General features: G+C 37.5%; 1 protein-coding gene across 1 annotated transcript in view; it reads left to right on the top strand.

Moving 5' to 3' along the window:
* The window catches only part of SPAG17 (sperm associated antigen 17), a gene marked incomplete at its 5' end in the record, with an annotated part of 110308 nt that overhangs the window by 11486 nt on the left and 77394 nt on the right, over positions 1–21428 (top strand). The window contains 3 exons of the mRNA XM_082751974.1: positions 13972–14103; positions 18818–19019; positions 20715–20909. Coding sequence (XP_082608100.1) covers positions 13972–14103; positions 18818–19019; positions 20715–20909 — 529 coding nt within the window. The remainder of the gene's footprint in view (positions 1–13971; positions 14104–18817; positions 19020–20714; positions 20910–21428) is intronic.

Genomic DNA, 21428 nt, shown 5'->3' with positions numbered 1-21428 from the left:
CTTAAACAGTTCCAGGGATGGGGCATCCACAACTTCTCTGGGCAACCTGTTCCAGTGCTTCACCACCCTCATAAGAAAGAATTTCTTCCTTATATCTAATCTAAACCTACCCTCTTTTAGTTTAAAGCCATGACTCCTTGTCCCATCATTACACTCCCTGACAAAGAGTCCCTCCCCAGCTTTCCTGTAGGCCCCCTTTAGGTAGTGGAAGGCTGCTATAATGTCTCCCCAGAGCCTTCTCTTCTCCCGGCTGAGCATCTCCATCTCTCTCAGCCTGTCTTCAGAAGAGAGGTGCTCCAGCCCCTTGATGATCTTTGTGGCCCTCCTCTGGACCTGTTCTAATACCTTCATGTCCTTCTTATGCTGGGGGTCCCAGAGGTGAAGGCAGTACTCCAAGTTGGGTCTCACTAGAACAGAAAGAGGGGGAGAATCACCTCCCTCAACCTGCTGGCCACACTTCTTTTGATGCAGCCCAGGATAAAGTTTGCTTTCTGGACTGCAGGTGCACATTGCTAGCTCATGTTGAGCTTCTCACCAACCTACACCCCCAGGTCCTTCTCCTCAGGGCTGCTCTCAGTTCATTCTCTGCCCAGCCTGTATTTGGGATTGGCCTGGCCCAGATGCAGGATCTTGCAATTGGGAAAGAATGTGCTTGCATTTGCATGCTGGAATTCCGTGCCACTGGAACAGATTAAATCAGCTGTAAATAAAAGTTTCTCAGCTGTTAATCACTGGGTAGACAGCAAACTCGACTGATGTCTGCTGCATTTTGGCGATGGACACAGCATGAACAGTGTTCACTGCACTCCAGAAGTCCTCGCTAGACTTGTTATTCCTTGAGGAAAGGTATAGGTGAATGCAAGACAGAAAATCCCTCAGGCATGGTAGAACTAATAAAATTTAAACAACATCAACAACAACTTAAGCCAAGAGTAACTTCATCTTCTGCTAGACTCTGTTTAGTATGCTATGGAAAAGTGAATTTTAAAAACTTTTCTGCAAGCATGTTTGAAGTAGAAAAGATGGGCAAAACCTGTGGGAAGAGTCCATTAAACAAGTGAAGTAAAGTCTGTGATAGCAACAAATCCTGTTAGTTGCAGGAGGTGGTAGGAGAAGATGGTTAAATAAGTTGTTTCAATTCTTAATAACTAAGTTTAATTCTCAATAGCTACCTTCAGAAGTTAATAACTTCTTTTTCAGTAAGAAAGGCTACTGACAAGAAAAAAAAAGTCAACACTGTAGGCCAAGAGTTGGATTTCTTATTAATGCAGCTATCATCAATTTTTTTTTATGTTGTGTGAAATTAGTAAATTGATAGATATGATTGGTAGAAGAGATTATCGTGACCTGTGCCACAGGTCACAGTGGTGTTTTTTCCAAAAAATAATCAGCCTTGAAACTTCTAAAATCATGATCGGATGTTTTTTTCTAAATGATAACAAATGACTGAGAATATGTTACAGCTTAATTTCTTTACAGCAAGGACCTTTCCTGATAAGATTTACCTATAGTTTCAGTGTAAATGCATGTTTCAATATATGGCCATATTTACTAGATCAAAGAAAATGTTGCAATTAATCTTCTCAGTGTAAAAACTTTGAGATTGTGTTCAGATTGCTCCTAATTTCTTTCTCTTTCTTTAGCAATGTGTAATAGACTTCTTCATATTTTTCAATTCTGTGAGTCTTCTTTAAGAAACATTTACAATTCACTATTTAATTGTGGACACCAGAAGGAACTTAGTGGTTTTGTTGAATATGCATCAAATACAAATGTAATGTAATGCACATACTCTATTTGATGGCTCATTGTATGCAAGTCTGAAGATTGACTAAGTTACCTTGGCTAATGCCTTGCTTTGAGTGTGAATTCACTTTTGAGAGTGAATTTTCGACTGAGTTGTTCACTGTTGACCAGTAAGTCCTTCCCAAAGTTACCACTTCTCAGGTTCTCCATCCTTTAAATTTGGTCTGTTTACTTTGTTCTAAGATACATATCTTGTAATTTAACAAAATAAATCATATTGCTTTCTCACACTATGCTGACTAAGTTAGCCAAATTGCTTTGTATGAATGAGTTTTATGCTACATTCTTTATTACTTCTATGGCTATTGTGTCTTCTGGAAATGGAGTAATTGAAGATTTTGTGTCTTCTCCCAAATCACTTAGTTTTTTAATAGAGAAGTTTAAACATCTTGTATGTTTCAGACCCAATAAGAAACTCACCTGTTTGATGGTGCTTCCTTGTTTATCTCTGCATTTTTAGGTCTGTCAGTTAATGAGTTTCAGTCTTTGTCACTGCTTTCTTAACTGAAGAATGCTTATTTCTAAACCAATGGTCAAATAATACAGAGGGAATTCTGTTTTTCACTATATCATTGTTAATGTTTCAACTAGAACTGCAGCCTTACCAGGGAAAGCTATTCTGTTTGTGAAAAGATCTTTTCTTCAAAAAGAACAAAATTAAATTGATAATAACCATTTTGGAAGGTGGTCCAAGTTTCATGGAACCAAAGTTGGTTGTTGTAGTGTGTGCTTTGGCAGATGTTCACTTAAGAATCCTCTGCTTTGCATCTTTCCATTTGGTACAGTGAAATACTCAAAACTTTTCTGTTACAGTATCTTTCTAATTTTTCTGAAGTTGCCTGTAATTTGTGAGGTATCTTGCAAAATATTTTAAAGTTGAAATGCACGTTCTGCATACCAACTTTATAGACCTAGAGTAGACTCTGATCTTAGAGTAATTTCTCACATTTTGAGTGTGGGAAGATTGTATAAAACTCCACTGTCTGCCTACCACTTATGAAATGTTCATGTCATTCTTTTCATTGTAAAATTCTCAACAAGATTCATCTTTGTTCAGCACTGTTCATTTTCTTAAGACTAGGATAAGCCACAATCATATCATGCAAACCATTTTTTTTTATGAGCATGATCATTAAATTATATTCCACAGTTTTCATAAAGAAGACTTAATTATGGCTAGAAGCAGTTCAGTTATGTGGAGAGTCTCTTGGTTGTATCTTTTCTGCTATTCACAGCTAGCTCACCCTTATATCTCTATAACCGTGCCCCCTTTTCATGTTCCCCATAAAGAAATTGCCCAGTTTTTTCCTCTGACTTCTTCTGTCTCTCTGTGTATCTTTCATGACTAACTCCTTTCTTCCTTAAATGTGAAATAGCGAGGACTTCTAAATCAGGCTGTCCAAGATCTTGTTACCCATCTGATTACACTGAATTGTCTCTGATTCTGCAACCCAGAAAATCATTTTTCTCCATCATAATCATTAGCTCGCATGTCACATGCAGGAACTGTTAAGATTTAAATAGAAGAAAGTATAGAATGTTGACTACAGATTGTCATATTTGGCTGAACACGGAAATTATTTCATTCTCCTGTTGGCTTGCTTCTAGATATGCACAGCAATTGATTATCATTCAAAACCTCATTTCTATTCTACCTTCTTTGTTTGCAGGGAAGAAGTATCAACTCAGATACTTCAAACTTCAGGACTGGCAAAAGCAGAAAAAGTGCCAGTTTTATTGTCTGATTGAAGATCCAGAACAGCCAACCCGTACTGACAGGGATATAGAAATATCAACCTAGTTGTGCAATTTCAAAAAGCAAACCAAAGAGACAGTCCAAATTAAATCCTTCTACTGCTAAGCATAGTATGTGCACTTTGCCATCAAAACGCAGTTCGGTTGACTGTTTGCACGTAAATCTTAATTAGTTCATGTTTTGTACAGCTCATTTTTGAGGACTAAAAGGTTATGGATTAGAAACAGAATCTTGCATTGTTTTAAAATTATTTATAGGGTGTTTTTTTTTTTTTCTTAATTTACTTTTTTTTTTTTCTTCCTCAGTTTGTGCTCTCAGAGTCCTTGGGAAATTGTGTAATGTTCACAGCACTTTTTGCATTAATAATAAGCTGTAGCAGGGTCAGAAGGATCCTTGGGTTTTCTAGGTGTAAGTGAAACATATTCTTCTCCTGTCACTTCCAACACAAAATACATTACCTAAAATATTAAGACTTCATGTAGGGTAGTGAAACATAGCAATGAACAAGCTGAAGTAAAGTGAATGAATTCTGGCAGAAAACAAGGAATTTAAAGCAGTCTTACTTCAAGCATTTCTGTGAATTGTTTGTTTGCTTGTTTTCTGGAATTATGTAGAATGTAGATTTGTGAAGTAAAGGTTGTTGCTGGTAAGACTATTTGAAGTGTTTTTTTGGTGGTATCACAATGTAAAGAGAAGGTCCACTTTATATTGGAACTCAGTATGTAGTTCTTCGGTATAGGTGCTATTAATGTAGTATGAAAGTTTATACATACACATACATGTGTGTTTGTGCAGGCACGTAAGTATTCAAACCTATGTTATTCTAATAAGTCCTCACCTCAATGGCATGAATTTCATTAAGGAATTCTGAATATTTTTTATGTCCGCTCTTCAGTTGGTCCTAAGTAATTCATGCCTTTCTGTTATCTTTCTGATTGTGTCCTTTTTTTTTTCTGTTTTTTTTTTTTTTTTGGGGGGGGGGAGGGGGATTCTGCCATCTGTCTCTAACAGTACTTTCATGAAAAAAAAAAAAAAAAGAAAAAGGACAAGGGTATGCATTTATGTTGCCTTAAGGATATTACAGTAAATTTCTAGCATAGAAAAAGCAAAAGGTTTGGTTTTATTGTGTTGTTTTGTGTGTATGTTTTGTTTTGTTTGTTTTTTTTTAAGTGATATAGCTAATGATACTATATCTTCAGCAAAAAAGTGATATGAATCTCTCTTTGTGGTGGTTTTACTGTGCTGGGCAGCTAAACCCCACAACCGCTCCCTCACTCCCCCTCCTTTAGATAAGGAGGGGGAGAAGTAAAGCAAAGAACAACTCACGGGTTGAGATAAGGATAATTTAATTAAAGGGAAATAATTATAATAATTAAATAAAGACTACCATGAACTAAACAATTTAACTAAGGGGAAATAAAAGGGAAAGGGGAAAAAGGGAGGAAAACAAACAAACAAAATAAATGAAAGCTATATGGAAGTGCAGAGGAAAGAAATTACTCTCTACTTCCCACAAATGAGCCATGATTGACCACGTCCTTGAAGCAAGGCCTCAACGCACGCAGCCGGTGTTCGAGAGGAGGACCGACGTCTTCTCAACGAGAGCCCACCCCTCCCCTCTTCTTCCTGTTTCCACCTTTTATTGCTGAGTGTGACACCACATGGTATGGAATATCCCTTTGATTGGTTTAGGTCAGCTGCCCTAGTGATGTTTCTCTCCTCACTTTTTTGCCCACCCCCTAGGAGGGTTAGAGAAAGGCCCAATGCTGTGCCACTGCTGCTCAGCAGTAGACACAACACTGGTGTGATAACACTGCTGTTCCAGCTACAAGTACAGAGTACGGCACTGAATGGGCTGCTGCCGGGAAAGTTAACATTCCAGCCAGACCCAGTACACTCTTACAATGCTGTCCTGAATGAAGTAGCATTAAATCTCACACAGATCTTGCTTTTGAAAGAACAGAAATGAAAATCAACATATCTGGCCCATTGGCCCCTGCTCTTATAAGAATTCTTATAATCCTCTGTAGTGATCCCTCCCATAAAAACTCTCATGTCACCCATTAGCTTCCTGTCTCTAATTGCATTCATGATTCCACATCTCCATTTTAGCTGTACAGTTTCTTCTACTCTATTACCATAAGTATTTTCACAACCTAATGACCTAGAACAACTTTGTAATGGTATATATTTCTCGTGCTTCATTCTTGCTGCATAAGATTTATATACGCAATGTTTTTCACTAGAATTTTACATGAGGTTAATAATCTGATGTAGAAACAAAATTCTTAATGCTGCAGACGTAGTGCTTGTGGCTAGGAATATTTTTACCCAAGAAGGTACAAGCTGTTATGAGTTGTGCAGTGGCATCTGGAGGAGATCAAAGAGTGGTTAGTAGCCAGAATATGTGTCACTGAAGAAACAAGTTTCAGAAATAATGCTACTTAAGAGTATTTTTAGGGAAGCCTTTTGATTTCTTGTGGAAACATATAATTAAATGTGAATAGTTTTTGTGGAAGCATATAGATTTTTACAAAGCACCGTCAGAATGGTCGGGATCAAGAGTAGGCTCTCTCAAAAGTAGAGATAGTCATTCTAAGATGCAGTCTTTCCAGTCGAATGATGTGTCAATAGAATTCTATTTTGTAGTAAAAGTTAGCAAAATTTTGTTTTCTTTCCACTCTAGAACAAAAATTAATTGGAAAAGTGGTTGTAAAGTGGAACAGTTTAGGGGCCAAAACTTGTCAGGTGTCATTGTTTTCTTGAGTGGGTTTGACAGTAAAAAAGAACTTTGGCAGCCTTGCTGAATGGTCAAAAGGATAGAAAGATTTCATATTTTTTCCAGTTCCAGTACAGAGCAAAACAAACACTGCAGTCTTAAATGTTGTAATAGAATGGAACCGTTCTCTAGTCAGCCTTTGTCAAGTGCAATTGTGTGGAACTCAGTTAAGAGAATTTTATTGCAGGAGCGCTTGGCCTTCACTCTCTATGGGTATGCAGATGCTCACAAAATGGCTAATGACTGTCATTAAATGAGAATGCCTTTTAGAGAGTACTGGCTCCAGGGAAGGGTAGGGAACATTTAAATCCTGCTGTGGGCACCATCTATTCCTTGCTTTTCATGTCTGTAGTACCAAACACCTACCAGGTAAATAATTGTATGGAACATAACTTGTTTTGTAAATGAGCCTACTGCATGAAGTATATTTACCTTAGAGCTGTTTATTGTTTTGTCTTCTTAGGAGAGTTTAACTACTCTTCCTCCTGCGTCCAAGAATCTAGGTCAGTTTACTTAAAAGGAAGTTAAGGGGGAAAGAAAAACACCTGTTTTGCAAGGTTCATAAATCAGATTGGTCTCAACTTGTGAATATCAATATGAATGATTCTTATGGAAGTTGACCAATGTCTGCATATCAGCTGAGGTTAGATTTCCCTCTCTTTATCTCACAGGAGACCTGTACAAACCATTCAGTTTGCTCTGCTGACAACTGAATAGGGACAGTTTATGGCTGTGCTGAGCTATTCCAAACAGAGACTATCCTACCCCAAGACACAAATCTTTGGCATCTCCAGATGAACTTCAAATTTTGGGGTTATCCATATCCCTCCTAGATAATTTTTAAATATTCCAGGATTTTTGATACTCTACTGGCTCTGGCTGGGTTGGTAGTAACTTTCCACAGGGCAACCCATATAGTGCTTTGATCTGCACTTGTAGCTAGAACAGTATTGCTATCACACCAATGTTTTGTGTATTGCTGAGCAGTGCTGGCACTGTGTCAGGGCTGTCTCTCCAGCTCTCACCCCCTTACAGGCCAGAAGGCAGAAGAGAGAGGTGGGGAGGGGACACAGCCAGGGTAGCTGACCTAAACTAACCAAACGGATATCCCATACCATACACCGTCACACTCAGCAATAAAAACTGGGGAAGTGAAAGGAGGGGGAGGGTCTCTCATTATGAAAGCATCTGTCTTCCTGAGCAACTACTATGTGAATTTGTTGAAGCCCTGCTTCCCAAGACGAGGCTGAGCATTGCTTCCTGATGGGACGTAGATAGTAATTATTTTCTCTGTTTGCTTCTGCACAGCCTTTGCTTACTTTTTATTTTCCTTTAATTAAACTGCTGAGTTTTCCTTTCTTCACCGTATCATCTCCCCACATACTTCTGAGAAGGGAGAGTGAGAGGGCAGAAGAGTGGAACTTAGCTGCCTATCAGTTGTTAAATGACCACAGATACCTTGAAAATTTTACTAGAACTAGTGCTTTCAGCTACACAAGCTTCCTTCTACCTCTTGTGCCTACCTTAAGAGCTGGATACTTCGTAATGCCTTTCACTGGTGGACTTCTCAGAGCTCGCTACATTGCTTTGGCAGACAGTTGCCTCACTAGTGCTAATACCCAGGGGAGCAGGATGTCATTGTCAACTATTTTCTCAAGAGCTGCGTGTGTACTACATTATGTTATCAAATTACGTGCCTTCGGCTTGGGATTTGTTTGTTCCTTGAGACTGTACTGCTGTTGCTATAAACTGGTTGCTCCTAGAAATTCTCGTTGCTTATAATCAATTTCTAAAGCTTCTGTAGTTCTGCATCCCTTTCCAGGGGCCCATCTAAGGACACTATGTCACATTAGGAAGTTCCAGGATTTATAAATGCTACAACTCGGGTAAAAAATCTTGAGCTCCTGCAGAAAAAAAATCTGTGTCTTCTAATTTTGTGTTTCATAGAAACTGAGAAATCTGCCTCTATTGTTTAGATGAGACAATTGAACATATTTTATTTCCATTTCAGAATAATGACTCTTCATAATCCTAGCTCTAGTATTCTTCAGGCAACACCTTCTGCCTGTATTATTATTTTATTACTGTTAATTGTAATTATCCGGCCTGAGGCTGTTTATAAAACCCCAAATTGCTGACAATTTATGGTCTAGGAAAGAAACTTGATCCAATTTGAAATTCATCTATTTAAATCTTAGACTTTAAACTCGCTTAGAACGATGGTGACACCTTGTTTTTGCTTTCTGCATTACAAGATTTCCTGCATATGTGCAACTTGGTGTATTTTTTTTTTTGTTTTCCATGCAAGTTTTGTTGCAATCTCTATGTTAAGCAAGTATGTCTGTAACAATGTCATTCTTAAACTGGTAGAGGAACCCTCTGGAAAAGAAAATACTGATATCTGTTTTGTTGCCTTCAAAGTTTCAGGTGATTATAAGTGGTTAATTATGGGCTGTGGAGTGTAGGACATGTTTCTCAAGTAGAATAATTAACTACAGAATCCTTTATCACCAAAGGAAAAAAACATGCCCAAGGCCTGTCTGATGCAAACATGGGCGTAAGTGGAAAGGTCCTGCCGAGGAGCGGTGCCAAGCCCATGAGGTCATTGGGCCCTCCTGTCCCACAGGTTCTGAGGGTTCGTAACAAAATTCTGGCAATGTGTAGCTGGGCAGGTTCTGCCAGCACAAGCGTTGATGAGACAGCTTCACTTCTTAAATCTTTTTGTTCCACCTCTTACTGGTTTCTCTCTGTAGCCAGATGTAATATCAGAGAAGCGTGACTTTAGCTCAGTAATGTTCATTGTGCAAATCCAATTGGCTGGGATTACTGGAAAGAATTTACTTCTCAGAAGCACAAAATATTCTGCTCCACAATGAAAAGACAAGCTGGGCACATTTATACTACTGAAATGTAAATGTTTCAAGATTTCATCATAGCAATATATCTTTTCTTCTGGGAACAGATCACAGCAGACTGGCGTATCTTCTCATTTTAAAGCTCTGGGGTCTTTAGAAGTTCTTCAGGAATCACTTGAATCACCATTTCAATTTTGTCTCCCCAGTTAGGGTGTTAAAAACGAACAGGTATCTAAAGAGCCACATGAGAGAATCTTACCTTTGCATGATATTCCTGTTTCCTGAGATAGCAACACTAATGACTGTTCTTTTGAATAACTGGACATTCGTTTCATATTTTCCCTTAAAGAAGGTGGGTTTGGTAGCAGGTCAGGAAGGCATAGGAGGTATATGCCACAGATGGTTAGAGCTGTTGTATGAGATACTTAATAAAGCCAAGGTTAAAAATCATCATAATTTATATGTAATATGTTTTCTATTTTTTACTTAAATGAGTTATTCAACTATTTATGTTTCCCTTAAAACATTATTTGAGTACTTCTAACAGTAAGATGCATACTTTATACATAAATGTCTTAGGAAGTTCTCCTTCTGCATTGCTGAGATTAAACCATTTAAGAAGGTCCTGCAAAGAAGGACTCGGGGATACTTACTGGTGGGTGAAAAGCTCAACAAGAGCCAGCAATGTGCACTTGCAGCCCAGGAAACCAACCATATCCTGGGCTTCATCAAAAGAAGCATGGCCAGCAGGTCGAGGGAGGTGATTCTCCCCCTCTGCTCTGCTCTTGTGAGACTCCACCTGGAGCACTGCCTTCAGCTCTGGGGTCCACAGCATAAGAAAAATATGGACACTGAGGGGAAGAAGGGAAACATCAAATCTACTTTTATAATTTTTTTAAATTTTCTGAAATACATGTTGGTAGAGTCTTTATTGATTAATGAAGATGATATTCTGCTTTGGCTTAAGTTTTGCAGTCTACCTTGTGGATACATAAGCTCTGTATGAAGCTCTTTTCAGATATGCAGTTGATTTACTGATTTAGCTCGGTTTGAATTGCGAGAGCTTAATTCAGCAGTGGAGGATGATGATTATACAAGTGATCTTTTGACATCATATTTGGGAAGAGGTTCTGAGAGGCACAAGTGAAATGAGGGGAATGGTCAGACAATACAAACTAAATTACCTTTCAACAAACTGCAGGTGTGATCTGAAAGAAGTTGTTTCAGTCCGCTCAGGGCCTTCCTGGTATTCTTTTGAAATGATATATGCTCTAGTCAATGAAATGGCATCACCAGATTCAAAAATATTTAACACTATGCATACAGAAGTCTTCTTTGGCCAGAAGTAATTTTTCAGTATGACATGCAGCTTTCATTCCATAGTCTGTCTTGAAAGCTTCTTGTGAGGGATTCACAACACTGATGGCAGATTGGTTTAAGATTTGGCTTTTATTAGCTTGCTTAACAAATTATATTTGAAAAGTAAGTATTAACTTCATTGGTAAGTAGTCCATATAACCTCTTGACTGATGGCTCTTCTGTTAATGATAGCTTACCTGTTTCAAACTGACTTGATCTATGTTAGCTATGAAGGAATATGTCTTACTAAGGAGTTCTTCTAGGAACCATTATGTATGTGCATCTTGAATTTATACAGTTTCAAGTACAGGAGGGAAGATGGAGTTTTACAAAGCTTATCATGGATACAGAATTACTAGGGCTGACCACTGTTCATAGCAAGTGATGCTAGCCACTTCCAATTAATGATAATATTGTGAAAGTTGGTAATTCAATTTATCACTTCAAATGCTTTTCTCATTATTATTTAGCAGCCACAGAATGGTTCTGTATAAAGAAAAGGAGGCATTTCAAAGAAAGATACTATGAAGAGTGGCTTTAAAGGTTTTCTAAACTTTTAAAACCTGTCTCCAATCTAAATGACATCAGCATATGCCAGTGGTATAGTATCACCTACAAGCACTCATGCAGTTTTTGAATGGCTTGAAATACATGCCCTTTGCACCAGGCAGCTAAGGCTCTGCATGGTTCATACTGCCACCATATGAGATCAAATACTGCATCACTGCAGCCTTTCTGCACTTCACAAATGTGACCCCTGCTGTGTGAGGAATGCTAAGTTTCCTATTCCTTTAAAGGAAAAGAGGCCCTACCTAACTGAGTTTGTCTGTCCAAGTTTCCATGGTTTCTCACATAAGGAAAAGGTCATCATTGGCAGGATAAAGTATAGCCAATCTGAAATGAATCCACCTCGTAGTATCCCAAAAAATTCCTTCTGTACTCCTACCAAGTCTTTGTCTTCAGCTTTTTTTTTTTTTTTATTGAGGCTCTGTGGATTTTTAGCTGTTTATGCCAGGTGCCTGCATAATTCACAGGGCCACAAATGAAGAAAACTTGCATGAGTGTAATAAATTCTTTTATCTGCTCTGCATGAATTGATCTATGTTCTATCTTTAAACAAGCAGTGATGAAGGATTTTTTTATTATCATTATTTGCTTATGCATGAAGCAGACTTTACATTGCTGTGTGAAAAACTGTTTTCATGGTATTGCCAAATGTAGGGTGCTCATTTTATTTTTGTCTGAACTCTCTCCCCAGTATTAGAATGTATTCCTGCTACACAGGGTTTGGTTTATACTTCTCTGACACCTCACATTAAAAAAAATAAATAAAAAATAAATGTCCTTCTCCACTCACTGAGTTGTCCAGTTTACTATAGACCTGGGACAAGTCCCTTAATTTCTGTATTCTCTATCTACAAAGTAGGAATAATCACAATGCATTGCATTTAACTGGTAAAGCACTTTGAATTTCTCAGGAGGAATGGGTTGTAAGAATCTAAGCATTCCTTCCTTCTTCCATGAATAATAAATCAGCAACTGCCACCAAGCTCTGGGTTACTATATATACTTTTCAGAAATCCTTCCAGAATCTCTCCATTTCCCCTCTATTGTGCGTCAAGAAATGTGCATCTCATCTAGATTAGGCATTTGGGAAGCATCTCTTTCCATAGGCTGTTAACACCATTTCTGCAAAAGAGTGATATGAGTGTTTTGTTTTTTTTTTCTCTAAGGGAAATAACTATGATATTTCTACCAAAATCTCTTTCAGAGCTCAGATTTTCTGTAGCTAGCTCTGGGTGACTCTTCTTTGTTGGAATGGCTAGTAGATTTTAGGGTGCGTACAGTCTGTGGGATTTTTTAAGTCCGTCCTTAATGTGCCATTGATTTTCTGCCATGACTCTGTAGTTACTGGGATTCTTTCCAGAAGCCTTCTATGTTTGGCTTGAGATAGTGACCAGTAGTATTACTCAGAATACAAAAGATGTAAAGGAAAACTCATCTTAATCATGATGTATTTTCTTAAGTATTGTATGTTAAGGAGATATCAGATTTATTAGTGTTGGAGGAACAGGATTGTTTGGAGATGGGGTGTTATAAATACAAATATTTTGTTTGCTTTGTCTCCCTCTTATGTGACCCAGAAAAATCTAAAATTTAACATTTTTTTTTTTTCCCGTGTTTTGTTCCCATGTACATGAAATACTAATTTGGCTTATAATATTCTGGATTCCATTCTGGCATTGATAATTCAGAGAAGCATGTGTAGTGGCTATATTTACTTACCCAGGTTTTACTGGATAAGTGAAAATTTCTAAGCTGGGCAAGACACTATGAAAGCTCAAAGCTAATGGTGGTGTTTGCATTAGACAAGACACAGTTCAGTGAGATGCAGTGTGCACCTTCATTGTCTGAATGTTAGCAAGCAAAATTGACACCATATGTGCCCAACTGTAATTGCTCCAAGAAGGGAAAAGAGAAACATGTCAGAACATTTGAGTAACACCTAATTCAGCCCATGGTTATAAATAAAGCTGATGGTTGCTTAAAAACAAAAGTAGGAAAATATTATGGTTATATTATTCCTCAACAGCGCTTCCTACATAGGTGAACTTTATTACAGAGACAACACAAGTGAAAGAAACATATAACAACTTTTTATGGTATTTTTATGTTATTTTATTTTTTTCGCAGTAAATAAAGTGGTTATGAGGCTCCAAGGAAAACGGCCCAGATGTTACTGTGTTGTACGAAATTTAGTGGAAACAAGCTGTAAAAAACATAGTCATAAAACAGCCTGTCAATGCCACACATCTGGACAATGCAGCTGTATGTTCCCGCTGCTGTCATCACCCTAAGAAAACTCAATAGCCTTATTTCACCCCAATTAGGCTGCATACCAACAGAATCAGCATTACACAGGGAGGGGTGTATTTTCACCAAGACAGACCCTCTCAAATTCCCTTCAAGAAGTTTGTATCTTTCATTCAAGGCTGGTGCCTCAGACACTAGTCACTTTGTAAAGTAGTACTCCAAAGTATTCCTACCGATTTTGTACCTGCTAAATGTTTTTTTTTATTAGCTTATAATAAGTAGTTGCTTAATGTTGCCTGTTTAAAACCAATATATATATATAAATAAAATATATAAATATATATATGCAGTTTACAGTAAAAACTGTGCATCTGTTCACACTTGCATAGTTTTCTCTCTTCTAGTTTTATCTCATACTTACAGCATTTGGACCAAAGAATAGCAATGCATCTTACTGATTTGTTGTTTTTCAGAACATGTGGCCATTCTGAGCCACATATTGTTCAATGTGAATAACACCCCATCTTTTCTGCATGCAAACTATGTCAAATGCAGTATTAAAACCATACAAGTAATAGCTGTTTTTGTTTTCTTCTCTGCAGGTAGTAGAAGCAGCCAAAGCCATTCTTGACAGCGGAGAAGAGATTCCTGTAACACTAACTGGAAAGCTATTGAAATTTCAACTGCTTTGTCTTAAACAGAAAGACCTTCAGAGAAGGGAAGCTGAAAAGAAGGTAGTACAGTAGGCCAGAGAGGATGCTTAATTAACTTTATGAAGCCACTTCTATTCAAGAGCTATTTGCATAAATTCAGCTTTCTACTTATGCTTCATTCCCTGCATCCGTAATTGAAGATAAATGTAAATAGAAATTTATATTTTAAGTTAATTAGATTTTCGGGAAGAAGCTCCCAATTACTCAAATGCAGGTGAGACAGGGAAAAAAATAGAAAAGAAAAAGTATTGCCTGTGAACTCTTCACTTCAGTAAAAAGTAGTAATGTCTTAGCTGAAGCATAGAACCACTAGAAAATAGTGGTAGAAACTTGCTTCAGCTCAATATATCTCTGCTGAAGTTAAGGTAGGAGAAGTTATATTACTTGAGAGGTATCAGGGGTATGTGCAGAGTAGCATTGTGAAGAAATTACTATCATGAATCACTTCTCTGGAAGAAATTTGGAGAAATTATTTGTTCCATCCTCTGGTATTAAGTCAGGATGAAATATACATAAACTATTCTTGGTAAATGTTTATTGAACCTGTTCTTGAAAACCTTGCACTGCTGTGCTTTCACCTTTCTACAGCAATCGGTATTACTGTTCAAGTATCTTTGCAACATAGATATTTGTAAAAGGTTTCTAACTTCATCAACCCTATTCAAATTTAAATCCATTGATGCTTCATTTCTCACTATGTTTGGGGACAATGGCTCAAGATCCAAGTGGAGAGCAGGGATAAGAGGTGTCCTTCAGGGATCAGTATTGTTATCAGTATTATTTAATATCTTTGTTGGTGATACAGACAGTGGAATTCAGAGCACGCTCAGCAAGTTTGCGCGTAACACCAAGCTGAGTGGTGCATTCCACCAGCTGGAGGGAAGGGTTGCCATCCTGAGGGACCTTGACAGGCTTGATAGGTGGGCTCCTGCAAACCTCATGAAGTTCAACAAGGCCAAGTGCAACATCCAGACCTGATGAGTGGGTTGAGAGAAACCCTGCAGAGAAGGACTTGGGGGTACTGGTGGGTGAAAAGCTCAACCAGAGCCAGCAATCTGTGTTTGCAGTCCAGAACGCCAACCATATCCTGGGCTGCATCAAGAGAAGTGTAGCCAGCAGGTCGAGGTAGGTGATTCTCCCTCTCTGCTCTTGTGAGACTCCACCTGGAGTACTGTCTCCAGCTCTGGGGCCCACAGCATAAGAAGGACATGGACCTATTAGAGCAAGCCCAGAGGAGGGCCGCAAGGATGATCAAAAAACCCCTCACTTCCACATATTCTCCAAAATCATTACTTCTAGCTCCCAGACTGCCTTGGTCAGATTACTTCTGTGTTCTAGGAGGAATTTCAGCAAGATTGCACAGAATCACAATCATATTTGACTTGTTAGCGTTAGGTCAGAGGTTGGACTAGGTGGTCTTGGAGGTCTCTTCCAACCTAGGCGATTCTGTGATATCAGAACCCTAATTACTTTCTAATTGCTGTAATTATAAAAAGTTAAAAAGTTGTCAGTGCTACATTTCAAAAACTTACTGAACAATTATTTTTTGTTAGAGTTCTTTTCCACCAAATAATCATTAAACTGAAGACCTTTATTAACAGAAAGTCAAATACTTGCTGCAAAAAGTTACTCTGTTGATCAAAAATTACAGGTATTACAAGGCATGATATAAAACCTGTAAAATGAGATGATATGGAGATCTAAGCAGTCTGTACTTGTACAAAGTTAAAGAAAAAAATGGTTTCAAGGATTATGTGTAATTGAAAAATTTGTAAATGCTTTTTTATGAACAATTATATTTGTGGGAATAAGTAGCGGAGTAAGTATAGCACACACTCAAGAACATTAAATGCTAGTTGATGATTTAGTGTACTGGTCTCATTGAAGTCAACTGCAAAACTTTTATAAATGATAATCACAAAACCACAGAATAGTTCTGTGATTTTGGAAGGGACCTTCAGAGATCATCTGGTCCAACCTCCTGGCTCAAGCAGGGTCACCTAGAGCATGTTACCAGGATCATATCCAGGCAGGTTTTGAGTATCTCCAAAGGAGACTCCACAACCTCTCTGGGCAGCCTGTTCTAGTGCTCTGTCACCAGAACCGTAAAGAAGTTCTTCCTCATATGGCAATGAAACCTCCTGTGGTTTAATTTATACCCATTACCCCTTGTCCTATCACTGGTCACCACTGAGAAGAATTTGGCCCCATCCTCTTTACATTGTCCACTCAGGTATTTGTAAAGGTTGATAAGATTCTCCTCTTTTCTAGGCTAACCAGGCCCAGCTTGCTTAGTCTTTCCTCATAAAACAGATGATGTGAGCCAAAAAAATGTGTAAAGAATCTGAGAAAAACAAATTTAAAAAATCTCAACATGAAGAAGAATTCAAAGGGTAAAGCTAAAATGCAAATTTTTCATAACATATGGAGGATAAATGACTTTTCTCTTAGATATTAATCAGTGCTGGAAAGTAAACTGTAAAACAAAAAATTGAAGTTTAAATATTAGTCCCTTGAATATTAAAATGGAGCCTTAGGCTTTGTTTTGGCAAGGTTACTCTTCTATGTATGAACTTATTTCCCTGGAGAATCTGAGGATAGTTGGATTTGAAGGTAGAAGAATCTCTGGACTTTACAGTTTCTTCTTGGTTTTAGCCAAGCAATCTGGACAGTTGTCTGCTCCACTGGATTTTATCTATCAAAGTGTGACAGACAAATATGAGAGAAGCAGCTGAAGGACAGACTTGTCAGTTTGGGAGGTCTCAGTCAGCTGGGAGGCCTCTTCACTATAAAGATACTCTGCAGTACAGAATGGGCAAAAATTGGTGTTTAATTTAGAATTTTAACTCTAAATTGCCTGCCATAAAATTTCACTCCTTTCCAACTAGCTTGTACAGTACAAGTTCCACTGATGGCTCAGGTGTTGAAACCAGGATGTCACTGGCAGATTAATTCTCAGAAAACTAACATAACTGTCCATTTTTCTTTGGAGTAAACACCAATAAATGGAATGGCAGAAGAAAAGCAGAATCTGAATATGCAGAAATAAACCATAATTCCATTATGAAATTTCTGTTTTTCAATAGGAGCAGAAGCTTGTCATTAACTGCCAAGTGTATCCATTTGAATTATTCAAAGACACTTCTGCGTAATTAGAAAAGCGTGTGAGGTAGTAAGATTTATGTAATTATGTAATACAAAGTTTAAAATGACAGATGGAAGACAAAACTCCACAGAAATCTGCAGCTAGTAGGGAACAAGAAATGTGACATCAAAAAGGAAAGAGTCCTCAAAAGGAGAGGCTTTTAGTTCCTGAAATTCTAAGGACAAGTAGTGCTCTTTCTTGGAATCTTAACAAATTCAGATACATCTCTGCTGATTGGAGGCTTAATTACATTAAATGACTCAGGTGCAATCAACAAAACTGATTGTAAACACTGTGGCCTGATGATTGCATCATCTGTTTTGATGTGTTCATCAACTTAGAATTCAAATTGATACTATCAAAATCTTTTGCTTGAAAAGTCCAAAGTTGAATAAATCTGAAACCAAATCATTAATACTGTTCAAAGTCCTCAGTAACACAGCACAAACAGTTTTAAGAATCTGTTGAAGGTATTTCTAAATGGTACAGAAAGGGAATGCATGAAGAAGGGAAGGAAGGAAATGATTTTCAGCTTTGGTTTTGAATTTGAGCTAAACACAATTTCTACAGCTGGAAAGTCTGCTTTTCCAGCTGGGTGTAAGGAAAACAACTGTGTAGGTCAGATGACTCTATCTCATTTGCATGGAGAACTTTTTTGTTATTATTATTTGATTATTCTTATTTATTTATTTAATAGCCTTTAAAGTGACACCTGCAGAATGCTAGCAGTAAGTTAAGATAATATCTTTTCAATGTATTTACTTTAGCTTTACAAAAAAACAAAAAAAAAAAAAAAAAAAAAAACACTATTCTCATGTGGTTAGTGCATAGTCATGCTGCTGGGAAAACATAAAGATTCTTGTTCTTACAGCATTTCTCTTTGCCTTAATATATTTTGAATTATTTTAATTTTAGACTTGTTGTGAGATTCTTGGATTTATAATGTGAGGCTTTGGGACACTATCACCATCTTTTTTCATTCTTTACTCTTAAATTACCAAGTAGAACTTAACATAGGGGGTTTGCTTGGAAATAACGAGAATGGCTGAGTAATATCCTGTGTGAAATGAGCACAAGGCTCTTGGTTGTAGTTTATAGTAGACAGATATTTACATCAAAGACAAAATAATGCTGGTACTGTTTTATGCCATACTCAAGAGTGTTAACAGAGATGCTGAAGACTTAACAGAAATTGAATTTTTAGTCTTATTTTCCTTCAGTCTAGGGAAGGTTTCTGGCTGATGCAAGTACTGTAGTGGTAGTTGATGAAGGTCATTGGTTCTTGTCTTTCCACCAGTATTCATTTAATCAATTCTGTAGGTATAATATATACCTTCCCCTCATAGTTTCTCTTTAATGTCAAGTCTTAACACTATGATTTAGTAAGAATATAATAAACTGAATGGTGTGCTCAAGAAGGAAAAAGCACTGTTTAAGACATCTTTAACACAATTTTATAACTCTGAGAGGGAAAAGTACTCAGAAGTATTCAAGTTATTCATTTATCCACTATAATTTTATAGCAATCTGTCCTTTGTTCTTCACAAAGGCTACAATGAAAACTTAGTTTCTTCATCTTGTCAGGCAGAAGAAGAGCTAAAAAAGGAAAAAGATGGAGGAAAAGAGAAAGGTAAACCTCCTGGCAAGAAGGAGAAACCCCCTAGTGCCAAGGCAGCTGAGAAAGAAAGGAAAGGAAGAAAGACAGACGTAGCCTCTGCAGTGCCAGCTACTGTTAAAAAGAACACCCAACTGAAGCGACGAGGAGAAGAGGAAGAGGAGTACAAATACATTGGTATGTAAAGAATGCAGATATGCTCCTGATAAACTTGCAAGAATTATCAAACCTAGCTTCACATTCGGTATGTTTTTTGTTTCATGTTGAAAGATGTATTTGGCAATATGAAAGCATTGCCACCTTGCATTTGAAGAGGGCGCTATACTTTGCTTAGAAGTAAGATATATTGTATAGTCCAAGAAATAAAATAGAGATGAGATGTGTAGCACATTAACATCAAAGATGTTTTAGCATGTGTAAGACTAAAGTAGCTAAATAAATATTACATATCCTTACACAAAGATTTCAGAATAACTAAGTGCATGCGTCAGTATCCAAAGGCATCTTTCTCCTTGTATTAATAAAGTAAAACTGAGCTGTCCACTGTTGTTTAGAGGTGAAGCCAGGTTCTGTATAAAGGGCAATATGAATTCATTTACTGTAAAAACATGTGGGTAGTGCTAAGACCTGAAGAAAGCTAGTCCAGAAGTGAGCTATACAAGGTAAGGAATAATATACTAAACAGTGCTGAGAAAATCTTTATTCTCAATACATAGCACCCGTGGTTACAAATGTCACTGGAACAAAAAAAAAAAAAAAAAATGGGAGAATGTGCATACCTCTCCTCATTAGATCATAGTTATATTTAATTTGGACCACAGTGAGCTTTAACTACATCAGAAAAAACAGGATTTCTCCCACTAGAGAAGCACTTGCTGGTCTTGAATGCGTAGCCGGTATTCCCCAGTTGAACCCCTGCAGGCATTCCTTCCTATTTCATCAGACTTTGTCCATATCTCTTTTGAGATCAATGATACTCCTCAAGCATTTAAAAAGCATTGATCTAGATGTTTAGAACAAATCTGAATCTGAAGCTGAAGAAATTGCACAGGAACAGAACAGTGGCTTTCTGTGCATTAGCTCATTTTCGTGGATAAGGCATGGCAAAAATATCATTTTGATAATTTTAAGATTTTTCAGGGACTTAGAAGTGTTTGAAGAAATTTCTATGCCTGTAAGAATCAAAGCTAAAGTAATGTAGAGACCTCATTTTATCTTACTTATGTGAGTATAGAATGTACTGTACAGAATGGATTTGAGTAGCTATTAATGTGGTTCTGCTAGGCCCTATAGAAACAATTTTACCAGATCCAACGTTTTTGATTCCAATCTGAGGGGTGTCTGAGGAGTGGGCAGAAAACATCAGGTACCTGTATAAAATATTTTTTTTACCCCATATCCATACTTTGCTGCCTTGTTAGTCACAGCTAATGATAAGAAAAAGTAGGAAAAATAATAATTGCCTCCAAAAGCTAAGCACCATGAAAAGTGTCTTTGTTTAGTATGCTTAATAGTTTTATGTTACGAACTGCTAGCGTTGCCATTAAATTTTATTAACTGAGATCATCTCATTAGTCCCAAGGGTATTTAGAAAACAGTGATTGCAGATTATCTCAAAGGAGAATTTGTCTAGTTACTTTGTGCTTGCAAAGATGATAGAGGAATAAAAAAACAAACACCCCAGAGACTGTAGGAATATTAGAAGCTACCTACTGGTTTCTTCTGAATGCTGCATTTTTGTTAATTGTTTGTAATAGTTTGCATCTGTGACCTTAATTTGCAGTATCACTATATATGCAAGGAAAAAAAAAAAAAAATTTTGTTTAGCTCTTGAATTCCTTACTCCAGTCTGTTTTAATGTGTTTTGAACAGATGATGAACCAGATGATGGTGCCCACTATTACTTTATAATCTTGGGTTTCCACAACCCTCAGCTACTGCCCGTGATGTCTGAGCTTGGAGTTAATGTTTCAAGTGTAATCAGGATTTCTTCTGAGAATTATGATCCATTACAGACATATTTGGAAGCAACTAAACTTCAAGAAGAATCTTTACTTTCACCTGAAGGTAATTTGGTCATAAGAACAAAATTTGTGTAGAAAGAGTACTGTTTTGTATTCAAGTAGACCGTTCCTGTTGTGCTTTTCTCCTCTGTGCCTTGTGTATATGTATACTACCTGTGAGCAGCCTTATTTCCTGGTGCAAAAATGCTGTTGCCATTGGTTTGGTCACCAAACCAAACGGTTTGCTAAAGCAAAAGTTTGCCTTAGCTGGCCAGTGGAAAGGACTGACTAAGCAGGCAGTGTTGCAGCCACAGTTCTGTGCAGCAGCCACCAAGGAACATTTTATCAAATGCACACCCATATGTGTCATTAGCCAGGAAGGTCGCTTTCTAAGAAAATTTGTACATTTGGTAATTTCAAGAGAACTCCACAGGTTGTGACTGTGTGCCCAGCCAGAAAAGAATGTGTTACAGAATAACACCCTGCAGTCATATAGCCTGAGGACAGCTGAGTAGCACCTCTGTTGAAAAGGATGTGGGGTTCTGGTGGACAGCAAGCTAAATGTGAGTCATCAGTGATGGCT

The sequence above is a fragment of the Aythya marila genome (genome assembly GCF_965140915.1).
Source record: "Aythya marila genome assembly, chromosome: 1".
In the NCBI taxonomy this organism is placed as follows: Eukaryota; Metazoa; Chordata; class Aves; order Anseriformes; family Anatidae; genus Aythya; species Aythya marila.
Note: the sequence above shows the minus strand (reverse complement) of the source record. Positions and strands in the feature narration are given on the sequence as shown.